The sequence below is a fragment of the Globicephala melas genome, chromosome 9 (genome assembly GCF_963455315.2).
Source record: "Globicephala melas chromosome 9, mGloMel1.2, whole genome shotgun sequence".
In the NCBI taxonomy this organism is placed as follows: domain Eukaryota; kingdom Metazoa; phylum Chordata; class Mammalia; order Artiodactyla; family Delphinidae; genus Globicephala; species Globicephala melas.
In genome coordinates this window covers 98,833,548-98,846,016 of record NC_083322.1, presented here as the reverse complement: position 1 = coordinate 98,846,016, position 12,469 = coordinate 98,833,548, and the positions used below count along the sequence as shown (strand labels likewise).

The 12,469-nt window shown below is 49.6% G+C and overlaps 1 protein-coding gene across 2 annotated transcripts in view; it reads left to right on the top strand.

The window, feature by feature from the left end:
* Nucleotides 1-12,241, top strand: part of EGFR (epidermal growth factor receptor) — a 188,551-nt gene extending 176,310 nt beyond the window's left edge. The window contains exons 23-28 of one of the 2 annotated variants that reach the window (XM_030871307.2): nucleotides 391-537; nucleotides 1,923-2,020; nucleotides 3,485-3,652; nucleotides 4,050-4,097; nucleotides 4,784-4,886; nucleotides 5,524-12,241. In XM_030871307.2, coding sequence (XP_030727167.1) covers nucleotides 391-537; nucleotides 1,923-2,020; nucleotides 3,485-3,652; nucleotides 4,050-4,097; nucleotides 4,784-4,886; nucleotides 5,524-5,885 — 926 coding nt within the window. In that variant the 3' untranslated portion in view covers nucleotides 5,886-12,241. Of the gene's footprint in view, nucleotides 1-390; nucleotides 538-1,922; nucleotides 2,021-3,484; nucleotides 3,653-4,049; nucleotides 4,098-4,780; nucleotides 4,887-5,523 lie in introns of both variants that reach the window. The other variant, XM_030871306.2, reaches the window with a different exon arrangement.
* Nucleotides 12,242-12,469: the final 228 nt, after the last annotated feature.

Genomic DNA, 12,469 nt, shown 5'->3' with positions numbered 1-12,469 from the left:
ATAACCTTGCTGGTAAGTCACCTGGGGCCGATGATGTCTGGGTGTGGCACTCCAGCTCCACAGACCAGAATCCGTATGTTTCAGAGTGGTGGTATTCCCTTTGCTGTTATTACTAAAGTTTACTATTTGTGGGCTGCTTACTATTTGCCTGGGATCGTCTGAACATTGCAGTTGTGTTATCTTGTTTGGTCCTCGCAACTGTCCTATGAGGCAGATGCTGTCATCACCCCCCTTTACAGGGAGCTGAACTGAGACTTCTAGCATCAAGCAAATTGCCCAAGGCCACAGACATGGGTTTTTAAACCTTAGAAACAGTATGTCAACAATGATGACTAAAGACAAGGTGCAGTGATTATTATTGACTCACACAGCAACGCTTCTTCCTCTTAGGAGTCACCGTTTGGGAGTTGATGACCTTTGGGTCCAAGCCTTACGACGGGATCCCCGCGAGTGAGATCTCAACCGTCCTGGAGAAGGGAGAACGCCTGCCTCAGCCGCCCATCTGCACCATCGACGTCTACATGATCATGGTCAAGTGTGAGTGGCTGGCTGCACCTGGCCCTGGGCTGCCCTGAGCCAAGCGCCCCAGGCCTTCGACGCCCTGAACACATGCTGTCACGGTCCATAGGCAGGCACATCTGTAAACACCCCCTCAGACACTTCTGGAAGCACTTACCTGACGCACTGAGCGCTGTGAGCTGACGTTTGCCCATGTTCACAAGCAAACAAGTAAAATCCAAGTCCCCCATAAGCCATTGCACCAAAATATTCTTCTCTCTGAGTTGCTCAGTGAAAAAGCTGCCCCACTTTTTGAAGCCTGTTACCAGAGAGACTGTTTTTAAATGCCTAACAATGAGTAACCACAAGAGGTTAACAGAATCGGCATTTCTGCTTTGACGTGAACCTTTTCAGATAGTGGATTTATGTGAGGCCTTCTGCAGTGGGAGCAAGTAAACATTTTAATCCATGTGTAGCTTGACGGTGACACTACCGCGCCATCAGAATCACGAATTCAGTAGGCTCTGCGGGTCACATTACATGTATGATGAGCTTTTATACAGAAGGTAGCACGGGGAATGTGATCGAGTTAATGTAAATATTAAGCCTTTCTGAACTTTAGACCACAGAGTTAATCATTTTTAACGTCCTTGCTTAAGGTTGCGGAAGCTGGGATCCAGAGAGGTTACATGATTTGTGTCAGGTCACATAGCAGTCTGGCCCAGAATAGCTTGACGTCCTGCTGATAGAAAATAAATAACCCTCAGGAATCAGGAGGATTTGCAGTCGATAGCTGTTCCTCCAGCATGTTTAATCTAGACTTGGATCATCGTGTACTCAAATGCACTGGCACGGCTGACAGAAGTATCCCCACCATGGAAGGCACCGAAGCACCCCTGTCACGTGCACATGTGATTGCTTCAGTGTGTGATACAGTGAAAGCACCAGGGTGTGGAATTCCCAGACGCCGAGGTTCTTAAGAAAGTCCCTAATTTTCCCTAAACCGAATCTGGTTTCCAGCTTACTAGACTGCTGAGTGAATATGGATGAGGGTGAAGGTCAAGGGAGGGCTTTACTGAGAGACTTGGACTCAGGGCACCCTCCAGTCCGAGCGGTTCACAGAAAGCAGTGCATATCCTGCAGTCACTTAAGGTGATGACACCAGAATGCTGGCCCTTGGAAGGGGAGGTGCAGGAACTTAGAGCATGTTGTTGTCATTCTGACTCCGATATGTGATGGCATCATGGTCTTTAAACAGTAATCAGTGCTGGTTTGCCGAGACTGAAAAACCTGTCACAGATTAGGTTTCGTCCTCGTTTATTTGTCTAAAAGAATCTCACCGTAAGTGCGTTCTCTCAGCGATGCCATCTTTATCACTTCTTTCAGGGCTCTAATTGCACTGACTTTCCTCCTTCCTTCCCCAGGCTGGATGATCGATGCAGATAGTCGCCCAAAGTTCCGTGAGTTGATCATTGAATTCTCCAAAATGGCCCGAGACCCCCAGCGCTACCTTGTCATCCAGGTACCAGATCCCAGTCTGCACACCCACTGGGAAAATCCGTCTAATATGCATCAAATGTCACTGTGCTCCGTCCGGTGCCGACACAGCCTCCCCGTCTCGCAGGTCACACCATTAATCCTCAGTGCATTAGAACAAGCGCAGCCCAAGCTGTGGACTAAGTGGAGTGCGCCGTGGGGCCCCCAGCTCCATCTGCCACCCCTGTGAGCCCCTCACACTCAGCTCATATCATGGTCCCCTTAGCCAAAGCCTTATGTTGCTCTCCTGGAGGACCAGGGCTTTGGTGTCGGGCAAACCTGGGGCTTCAGATCCCTGACTCTGTACTTACAACGTTAGGTTAACAAAACTAAGCTCGCAGAGCTGCTTTAAAGATTCAGTGAAATAATACATGCAAAACACTTTGCAAAACGCCTAGAGGTTCTGCTCAGCAATCGCAGGGTGTGTGTGTTGGAGGGGAGGGACCCCACACCACCAAGCAAGCAGTTCTCCAGCACCAGCTGGTGTCCTTCAGTTCAGCTCGATCTGACACTGTCCACCTGGAGACAGCGTCAGATCCCACAGTCCTCCAGGGCCGCTTCCCCTCCCCCCAGTTCACATGCCCGTCCCAAGTCCAGGTTGTCACCTGGGCATCTGACCATCTGGCAGAAGGTTCCCACAACCCCCTCCTTGGGTTCCATTAATTTGCTAGAGTGGCTCTCAGAACTCAGAGAATCTTTTTACTTACTGGATCACTGGTTTACTCTAGAAGGGTATAACTCAGGAACAGCCAGACAGAAGAGATGCAAGGGGCGAGGCATGGGGGAAGGGCGCAGTTTCCGTGCTGTCTGGGTGCACCACTCTCCCCAGATCTCCAGCGGTTCACCACCCCAAACCTCTGAACCCTGTCCTTTCGGGGTTTTATGGAGGCTTCATTACATAGGCCTGATTAAATCATTGGTCATTGGCAGTAGCTTCGACCCCTAGTCCCCCGGCGCTCCCTGGAGGTTAGGGGCGAGACTGAAAGTTCCGACCGTGTGATCCCATGGTTGTCTCCACTGGCCACCAGCCCCCATCTTTAGGTGCTTCCAGAAGTCTCCTGGTTAATGTAAGAGACACATAGGGAATTCCAGGGGCTTAGGAGCTCTGTGCCAGGAGCAGGGAAGACGACCAGATGTGTACTTCTCATCGTACACAGCACAGCACTCTGAATGCTGCAGCTTTGGCCCTTCCTTTTTCCTCCTGAGCTGTCTGCATTTCCTTTGAGGACTTTGAGACATCAGGGAATTTTCAGTGTCTTAGTTCCAGGTCTGGGGACATGGAAGGAGGAGCTGTACTTCACAGACCCGGGCAGGGGGAGGGGGGACGAGTGTATTAGAACTAAATTGGCAAACACACAAGCACCTGCTGACAGCAGACCTGCCTCGACAGCCAGTGGGTGGAACAGCGGCTCTCTGGACCTTTCTAATGGTCTCACAATCTCTGTGCCAGGGGGACGAGAGGATGCATTTGCCAAGCCCCACGGACTCCAACTTCTACCGCGCCCTGATGGACGAAGAGGACATGCAAGATGTCGTGGATGCGGACGAGTACCTCATCCCCCAGCAGGGCTTCTTCCACAGCCCCACCAGCTCCCGGACGCCCCTCCTCAGTTCTCTGGTACCAAAGTCACTCTTGTTCAAGCTCTGCCTCCTGGTTTGAACAGGTTGAGTTTTAGCAAAAAATGATACCCGTCTTGTGGAACTCACGCAGAGACAAAGAAGTAGACGTTAACCAGACGGTAAAGGCAAAATCAGAATGAAGCAATTCAGTGTATTAATTATCTTACTGCATTGCAACAACTGGGTCATACCCTCTTCTGGTCCACTAAGGAACAGCGTTAAGTCAGAACTAAATCTAGTTTTTCTAAAGCTAACGAGTCAAGACGGAATCAAGCCCCTTTAACCGCGCCCACTCCCGGAGCCCCGCCCCCCCCCCCCCCCCCCCCGCTGTCCTGCTCTCAGTGGGGATGGGCGAGCGTCCACGTGCACCGTAAACAGCTGTGATTCTTTTTCAGAGCTCCACCAGCAACACACCCACTGTGGCTTGCGGTGATCGAAACGGGGTAGGTATCAACCCCTGTAAAGCAGAATTAAATAACAGCTCTGTACTATGGCTCTATTAGACATAAGAAATGCCCACCCTAACTCAGAAAGCTGGGATTTTCCTTTCTGTGTTGTTTGATCCCTACCCTAAGGCCAGCAATTAGCTATCACTTATCAAAATGCTATTGAAGATAGAGTTGAAGGACAGCGCGTCGTGCAGGTCATGGACCTGGCAGTTGTTAGAGATGCGAACGGTCGGGCCAGCACCCCGCACCTGCTGACTCAGGATCTGCGGGGAGGGGCCTGGCCGTCTGTATGTGAGCCCACCTTGCAGGTGATGCTGTTGCTTGGTGTGTGAAGCCTTGATTAGACCCACACTCACCAGTGCAGCAGCCACCAGCCACATGTGGCTGCTTAAGTTACAGTTTGAAATTCAGTTCCTCACACATGTGGTTAGTAGCTACCGCGTGGACGAGCACAGACTACGGAACATGTCTGTCATTGCAGAAAGCCCTGCTGGACGGCCCCGGCCAGGGCCGTGCCACTTGCCCTGGGGTCTGTGGGCCGCCTGTGGGTGGTGCGGGTCCTCTCCTAGACCTGCTGAATCATTATCTGCAGGTGAACGGGCTGTCAGGTGATCCTGATACCGCCCGCCGAAGTGAGCGGCACTGGCTGGAGTAACCTTGCCTCATCTCCTCCCCAGCAGAGCTATCCCCTCCAGGAAGATAGCTTCTTGCAGCGGTACAGCTCAGACCCCACTGGCACCTTGACCGAGGACAGCATAGATGACGCCTTCCTTCCAGCACCCGGTGAGTGCCTCACTCTGGAAGCAGCCATGCCCCTGAGCCCCCGTCCCCAGTGCCCCGGCCAGCTGCTGCTTTCGAGCTGGTCCGGAGGTGGGGCCCATGGCACACGTGCAGACACGATGGATGGAGGAAGAGGCCGATCGACAGAAACCGCTGGGCGTGTGCACGGGTCTCTGAGGGGCTCAAGGCATGTCCAGGCTGTCTATAGAATGAATCTGCACATTTTCTAAAATTGAAGCAAACAGCAGAGATATACATGTGTCAGTGTGTGAGCATGTGTGGGTGTGTGTGTGACACATTTGATCTCTGTTCTCTCTCCTGGCTCCATTCTTGGCCTGTGAAACATGTATTTCCCTAATCTAAGCTTTATCCCCAGACACACACACACACACACACACACACCCCTCAAGGGAGGCTGTCCTCTGAGGACTTTAAATTGGCAAACGATAAACGTGCCCATTGCTTTGAGAAGGACAGAAAACAGCGCAATTTATTTTAGCCAGAGAGTCGTCTCCCCAGGCTTCCCTGCTTCTGTCAGTCACCCGTTGCCTCACTGAATATTCACGGCTTCAGAATGAGCCGTGGAATCCTGCTTAGGATGATGCTTTGCTGATTACGTCTGATTTCTTTTCAATTTCAGAATACGTAAACCAGTCTATTCCCAAAAGGCCCGCGGGCTCTGTCCAGAACCCCGTCTATCACAATCAGCCTCTAAACCCGGCTCCAGGCAGAGACCCTCACTACCAGAATTCCCACAGCAATGCCGTGGACAGCCCTGAGTATCTCAACACCACCCATCCCGCCTGCACCAACGGTGTGCTCGACGGCCCTGCCCTCTGGGCACAGAAAGGCGGTCACCAAATTAACCTGGACAACCCTGACTACCAGCAGGCCTTCCTTCCCAAGGAAGCCAAGTCAAATGGCATCTTTAAGGGTTCTGCCGCTGAAAATGCAGAATACCTAAGGGTAGCACCAGCGGGCAGCGACCTTACCGGGGCCTGACCATGGTGGACGGCCTCAGCCCTAAAAAGTCCAGCCCCTTCATTCCCCAGGACCAAGCCACGGCAGCTACTCAGTCCCGTCAGCCATTCACATTAACTCTTGGACCCATGGACTGGTTTGGCCACATCTGCCGTGATCAGCCCATCTTTCAGCCAACAAGTGCCCCCGACTCGGATGCACTTAGGGGAGCTGCAGGGACGTTCCTTTGTCTTCAGACTGTGAGGCTTCCACAAAAGGCATCCAGAAAGAATGTTGTCCATTTGGGCAGAAGTTCACCTTTCAATGAGGTATATTTGAAAAACACTAAACATGTTTAAGGAGTTTTATTGCTTGGGGACCTCTGGGGTTTTGTCATTGATTTTGCTCTCAATGGGCTTGTCCAATGAGGGACAGTCTTGCTCGTAGCACCTGTGGCACTGAGTTGACCCAGGCCCACCTGTGACCGAGAAGCAAGGGTCAGCCTTCCAGCTAACACTTGATTCCATTGGCTCCGCTTGGAGACTCTTCCACTGCAAGACAGTTGAATAACGAACCAGTCCTCTGGATCCTAAGCAGGCCCGATTGGTACTATATCAAATCACGGCAGGTGCAAGAGGATAAGCCACTTGGAACTCTTCCTGGGCAAGGAAGAAACAGAGGGGGTAGAATTCTTCCTCAGACTTACTTTTATATGAATGTCTCCATGGTACTTAACTCTCCATTGGTTGACCCGTGTTTTCTAATTACAAGTATCAGATTTGTTTCTTTTCCATTCCACTGCAGTGAAATTCAGCATGCTTTCCCTGTCAGCAGGAGGGGACGGTAACCAAGACCGGCTCATATTTCATTCGTCAGCATTCAGACCAGTTGCCTTTAATTGAGATGGAATGACAGTGCAAAAAGGGACCAATCCCCCAGATGTGAGTCTCAGAGGAAATACATCAGGTCCTTTGGGGGTCGGGGACAGGCATGTATCGGGAGACTGCAAGAACGAAGCTGCTCTTACAACTTCTAGCTCCCCCTGACAAAAAAAAAAAAAAATTTGTTCAAGCTACTCACGGAAGATAGTTTTCTTTTTATTTCACTTCCAGGCTTTTTTCCTCCAAGGGTACTTTGCCCCTCACTGGCAAGCGGCCCCGAAGCTCCTCCTTCCCTTGGTAAGCTGAAGGGTCCAGGCTCTGGGGCAGCTCTGCGGAAATGTCTCGCCCTCACCACCACTGGCACGCTTTAGAATAGAGACAGCAGTTTGTGTCGTGTGGAATTCAAGCGGTAAATATGAAATTTAATTTGATGATACTGCCTTCATAGCATCTATAGGCATGTGAGAAGAAGAAAACCATTTCCCCTTAAAATAACTCCCTGTAATTGGAGGACCTGCTGCTTAGGACACCAGCATTTTCTCACCCGTGTCCCCGCACCCTGACTGTTAACACCCTTCTTGGTAGACAGTGTTATAAACACTCTTAGTCAACACCCACCTCAGCCAGGAAGAAGTGTTTCAGACAATATTTTCAGCCGCCCATCCCACATCCCACATACACGATTTTCCTTTAGCTTTTAAGTTATTTATTGACTCAGATGGATCAGGGCCCCAGTTTTGTTACCAAAGTATTTTATCTTGTCTCAGTGGAAATATAAACTATATTCAATTCAATTCCATCACATCGTGTTCCAAATACCCTTGAACACCTTACCAGCCTGGCATAGGTACTGAAGATAAACAAAACATAATCCGTGATTCCACGAAATTCACAATTTAGCGAAGAAAACTGACTCACAAACGCCAGCCTTAAAACGATATGACACATGCCAGACGTGACATGTCAGCCCAGCACCGTGACAGCACAAAGCAGGGAGTAAGGGGGACCGGGTCCTGGAGGAACAGTGGTGGAGTTGGGTTAAAAGACCCCCCCAGGGCGTCAGCCACTGGAAAATGGAAAGTGCATTCCCAGCAGAGGGAGCCTCAACCACGGAGGCATCTGCCGCAGGAACCACTCGTGCAGCCGGTCTACAGGCCCACTGCCCCTTCCGGCCTGGGAGTTACATTCCCCAGGGGCCCTTCGGGTCCGTCCCCACGGGGGATTTGAAAATGATTTGAGGAAAGATTAAACAACACCTCTTAAGAATCTGAAATTTTATGTCCTTGTCAGTAAACCACTTTCATTATTTATTCACCTCAGAACATAAATACTTTAGCCCACGACTTATCCAGCCCTGAGAAACACAACGATTCACATTCTGCTGTCACTTACTTGTCAGGAAACAGATGGTGAGGGAGGACCACAGGGTGCTGGTCCAACTGTAGCGCTAAAACCCTAGTATTTTTGTAATTTGAAATACTTTACTATAACATAATAAAACAGCGGGAACTATTCAGCTTTTTTCTTCTTTGTATTTCAGTTTTCCTGCATAAAATGTAGTTGCTAAATTCTCTTAAAGATTGTTTCCTAGAATGGTCTCACTATGTCTGTCCAAGGAGGTGCAGGGGGGCCTGTAGATGCTTCAGAGCCCAAGAGAGCCTGAGTCCAGTCCGGGGGTCCCTGGGAGGTCAGGAGGGGGGCTCCCAGGGCTCCAGGATTCCCACATCATGGCTCTGACTGGCCAGACCTCAGGGCTTAACGCTCACCCCTTTGGTTCCTCCTAGTTGACACGAGGCCCCGAGGTCCCACAGAGAGCCTGTCTTCTGTTTCCTCCCCAGCCATCCCTGGAACCCTTCCCCACGGCTCAGCTCCAGACCAGGCCTTTGGACACAGGTCAGGGGGAAGTAAGAGTCGGAGGCTAACATTTACAGCTGACCCTTGAACAACATGGGTGCGGGTCTCTTTAGGCATGGATTTTTTCCCTAGTGAACATGGCAGTTCTACGCGAGCCCCAGCTGGCTGAATCCTCACATAAAGAACCGGAGGCTGCAGAGCGCCGACTTGCTAAAGTTACTGGCGGGTCCACTGCTCAGAAGGGTCAGCACCCCAGCCTGAGTCATTCCAGGGTCAGCTGTCCAGTGGGCCTGACACACATCTTCTCACATAATCTTTAAGGAGTCCCTGTTGTCACACGCTACGAAAAATTGTTCTGTCACCTCAGGAAGACAGGCGAATCTTCCAAACTCTAGGTTTGCTCTGGTCCGAGTTGTCACTGATTCTACAGCTAGGGGCACAGTGGTGGAGACAGCAGGTTGCATTCCAGCTGACACTAAGGCTTAGGTATTTGTTGAAAGTTCTTAATTTTGAGCTTTAGTCCTCCCCCGCCCCCACTGCAGACAGACGTGAACCATGAATTGCAGAAGCACAAAGGTCGTGGTTCTCAGGCTGGCTGCCCTTGGGAGTCTCCTGGGTCCCAACGAAAAAGGGTCTGAATTTGCCTCAGGGCAGCCTGGGCCCAGGGAGTTTCAGAGCTCCCCCAGGTGACTCTACTGAGCACCAGAGTTTGGGAAGCAGCCGTGCTAAGGAAAGGCTCTGCAGGGGAGACTCAGCCCTGGGCCGGCGGCCTCCCGCTCGTGGCGTGCTCAGCGTATAGGATGCGGCTGCTCGCTTTCAGTGCCACGGTTCTCACCCTTGCTGCCCACCAGGACCCCCTGTGAGCTCAAAAGGACCAAGTGAATGGGAATTCTACGGGCTCCCCATGTGACTGTAATGGGCAACCGGAGCTGAAACCCTCATCTCTAAAGTCACCTTCCCTTGTACAAGCCTAGGCGTCTACACCGTGCCCCCAAGTCAGGGCAGAATCAGAGAAACTGTGTGTGTGGAAGAGATTCCTGAGGCAGGGCCAGAACGAGCCCACAGTCCCTGGTGTGCCTGGAGACTCAGCCACTGGTGGCCATTCCAGAAGCCTCTAATTCCTTGTCACCAGCAGCTAACTGATCCTGAAAGTGGCAGATACCCAAATCTGAGCCTTGAGAAAGCCCTGGACAGTTTCATTTCCTAAGAAGTATTAGAAAAATCCATCTCCTGCTGCAGGGAATGAGCTGCTCACCCAAAGCAACAGCTGTTGAACTTGCCCTTAACATCTACTCTGCATTTCTCTCCTGGTGACGAGCACATTATTACAACATAAGGATCTGTGTTTTTTCTTTGCTGGGGCTGTAAAACCTTAGTGAATAGAAACCCCTACCTCTGTCACCAATCACACCGGCTGCATCAGGAGCACAGATTTTTTACTATTAAAGACACATGCCAACAAGATTTTTAAACGTAAGCCTATTTTTGTAACTTTTTTCAGCACTGAACTTTGTAAGGTGTATTTATAGGAAAACTCACTTTTCTACTAAAAGAAATAGCTTACCTTAGAAAGACTGCAAGAGAATCAAAATTTGAAACGGAAATTTTTGTTTAAAGGGATTTGACTGAAACAAGAGGAAATTCTCTTCTCTCTCATAAAAAGGCACAACATCATTGCAGAGCTAGGCTAGGTCGTTGTCCTGATGAAGAGGAGACTCGTTTTTATATCTATAAAGTGAGAAAAAGGTGGAAAGCACGTTTAGTTTCTTGGTCTGAAGCAGGTTCATTTGACTCTGGGGCAGTTCAGTGGGAAAGAATCGCTGTTACGACTAATACACAACTTCAGCTGCATGCCATGCTCCACCCATCTGCCAACGGGACCCTGTAAATGTGGGAAAAACAATAGCGGAGCACTTTGTTGGTTTCTCTATCCCAATCTGACTTTGATGCAAAGGATTTTATTTTTGTATTTACCATTGATATGCAATTACAATATAGACGAGAAATACCAGCAGAGCCCTAATAATGTTTAGCATGTTTGATGAATGCCACCAAAGGTCTTCCAAACTAAGCCGTTCCCACACCCTAGGGATGGGGTTCTCAACGCCGGCTGCACAGTGAAATCGAGGGGGGAGCTCTTGAAATCTTGAGGCCCAGCCGTGCCTCAGGCCAGCGAAACCCAGGATCTATACTTCGTAAAACTCCTAAAATCATTCTGATGTGCAGCCAAGGCTGAGAACCACCTGCCTAGGGATTAGCCACAGGTGTGTGGACTCGCAGGCAGATTCTGCAGTTGTAGACACCTGAGGACTGAGAGAAGTCCCAAGCACAAACACCCCAGCATCGGACTTCCCTGGTGGTGCAGTGGTTAAGAATCCACCTGCCAATGCAGGGGGCATGGGTTCCAGCCCTGGTCTGGGAAGATCCCACATACCACAGAACACCTAAGCCCGTGCGCCACAACTACTGAGCCTGTGCTCTAGAGCCCACGAGCCACGACTACTGAGCCTGTGAGCCTAGAGCCCCTGCTGGGCAACAAGAGAAGCCACCGCAATGAGAAACCTCTGCACCGCAACGAAGAGTAGCCCCCGCTCGCCACAACTAGAGAAAGCCTGTGTGCAGCAACGAAGACCCAACACAGCCAAAAATAAATTAATTAAATAAATTAATTTTTTAAAAAACCCAGCATCACTTGCCGAGCGTCAGGAACCTGGCTGGATGGGGAGGGTCCAGGGCACGTGCCCAAGCACTAGAGGGGAGAGGGCCAAAAGGAAATACAGAACAGACCCCTTTTTTCCATGTCTTCCACTGAAAGTGGACTGATCGTGAGCATCCTTGCTGCTTGTGCAACCAGCTGGCTGCCCTGCCTGGAGCCGCTGTGCATCCTTTATTGCCCAGGGAGGAGGGAAGCAGTTAGCCACAGAGGGAGCCGGCAAGGAGACTGCATGAGTAGTTGGATGGCGTTGGTAAAAACCAGAGCCAATGAGAGGATGCTTGCTTTAAGAAACACGTCTTACATTTTTTTTCTATATTACATCTGGGATAAAATCTGAAGCAATTAGTACTGTTTTCTCTTCCACAAGCACAATATGCCTTCCGAGATTACACATTCCCATCTGAATTGCCAGCAGAAGTACTAAAAATCCCCACCCTATCACCTGGTAGATAAAACTACACACTTTTAGGTGCGTTTACTTATTTATTTTTTTAAAAACAGAAACCCTTTTGACTTAATTTGGCTACAGAGTAATCTTGCTGTCTAATATACACTCTTGGAAACAAAGACATGCTATGGATCTGATGACTGATACTAGAGGTGATGATGTAACTGATTAGCCTCAGACACCAATAACTTCGTTTTGAAACAAGCAATACTTTTTATAGCCTCTATCTATGGTACGTTTTAACATTGTAAAGTTTTGCTATGATGAAAGCAATATTTGTACAAATGGAAAGCAAGGTTTTCTTTTATATGGTTTACACTGTTGATCAAAACATGTTGATTGTATATGGAGTATTAAAAAATTAGATGTATACTATTCATTGTTCGTTACTCATACTTACCTTATAAAAAATAATATTGCATTCCTGTTAATGCAGTGTTGATATTAGTTATTAATCATATCTGACCTACTGTAGATGCTCTTTCCTGACAACTTTTTAACGTTCATTAATAAACTTTATTTTTAGAGCAGTTTGAGTTTCAACAACTGCAAAACCGAGGAGAAATTATGGAGAGTTACCGTATGCCCTCTGCTCCCCAGGCTTCCCGCTCCCGCCGTCTACACCGTAGGGCCTGATACGCTTCAGCGAGTGGAGCCGTCTCAATGCCGTGTCGTGCAGGGCACACCTCCCAAGATCTCCCCTTCCCAGATCTCCTCCGAGAGAGGC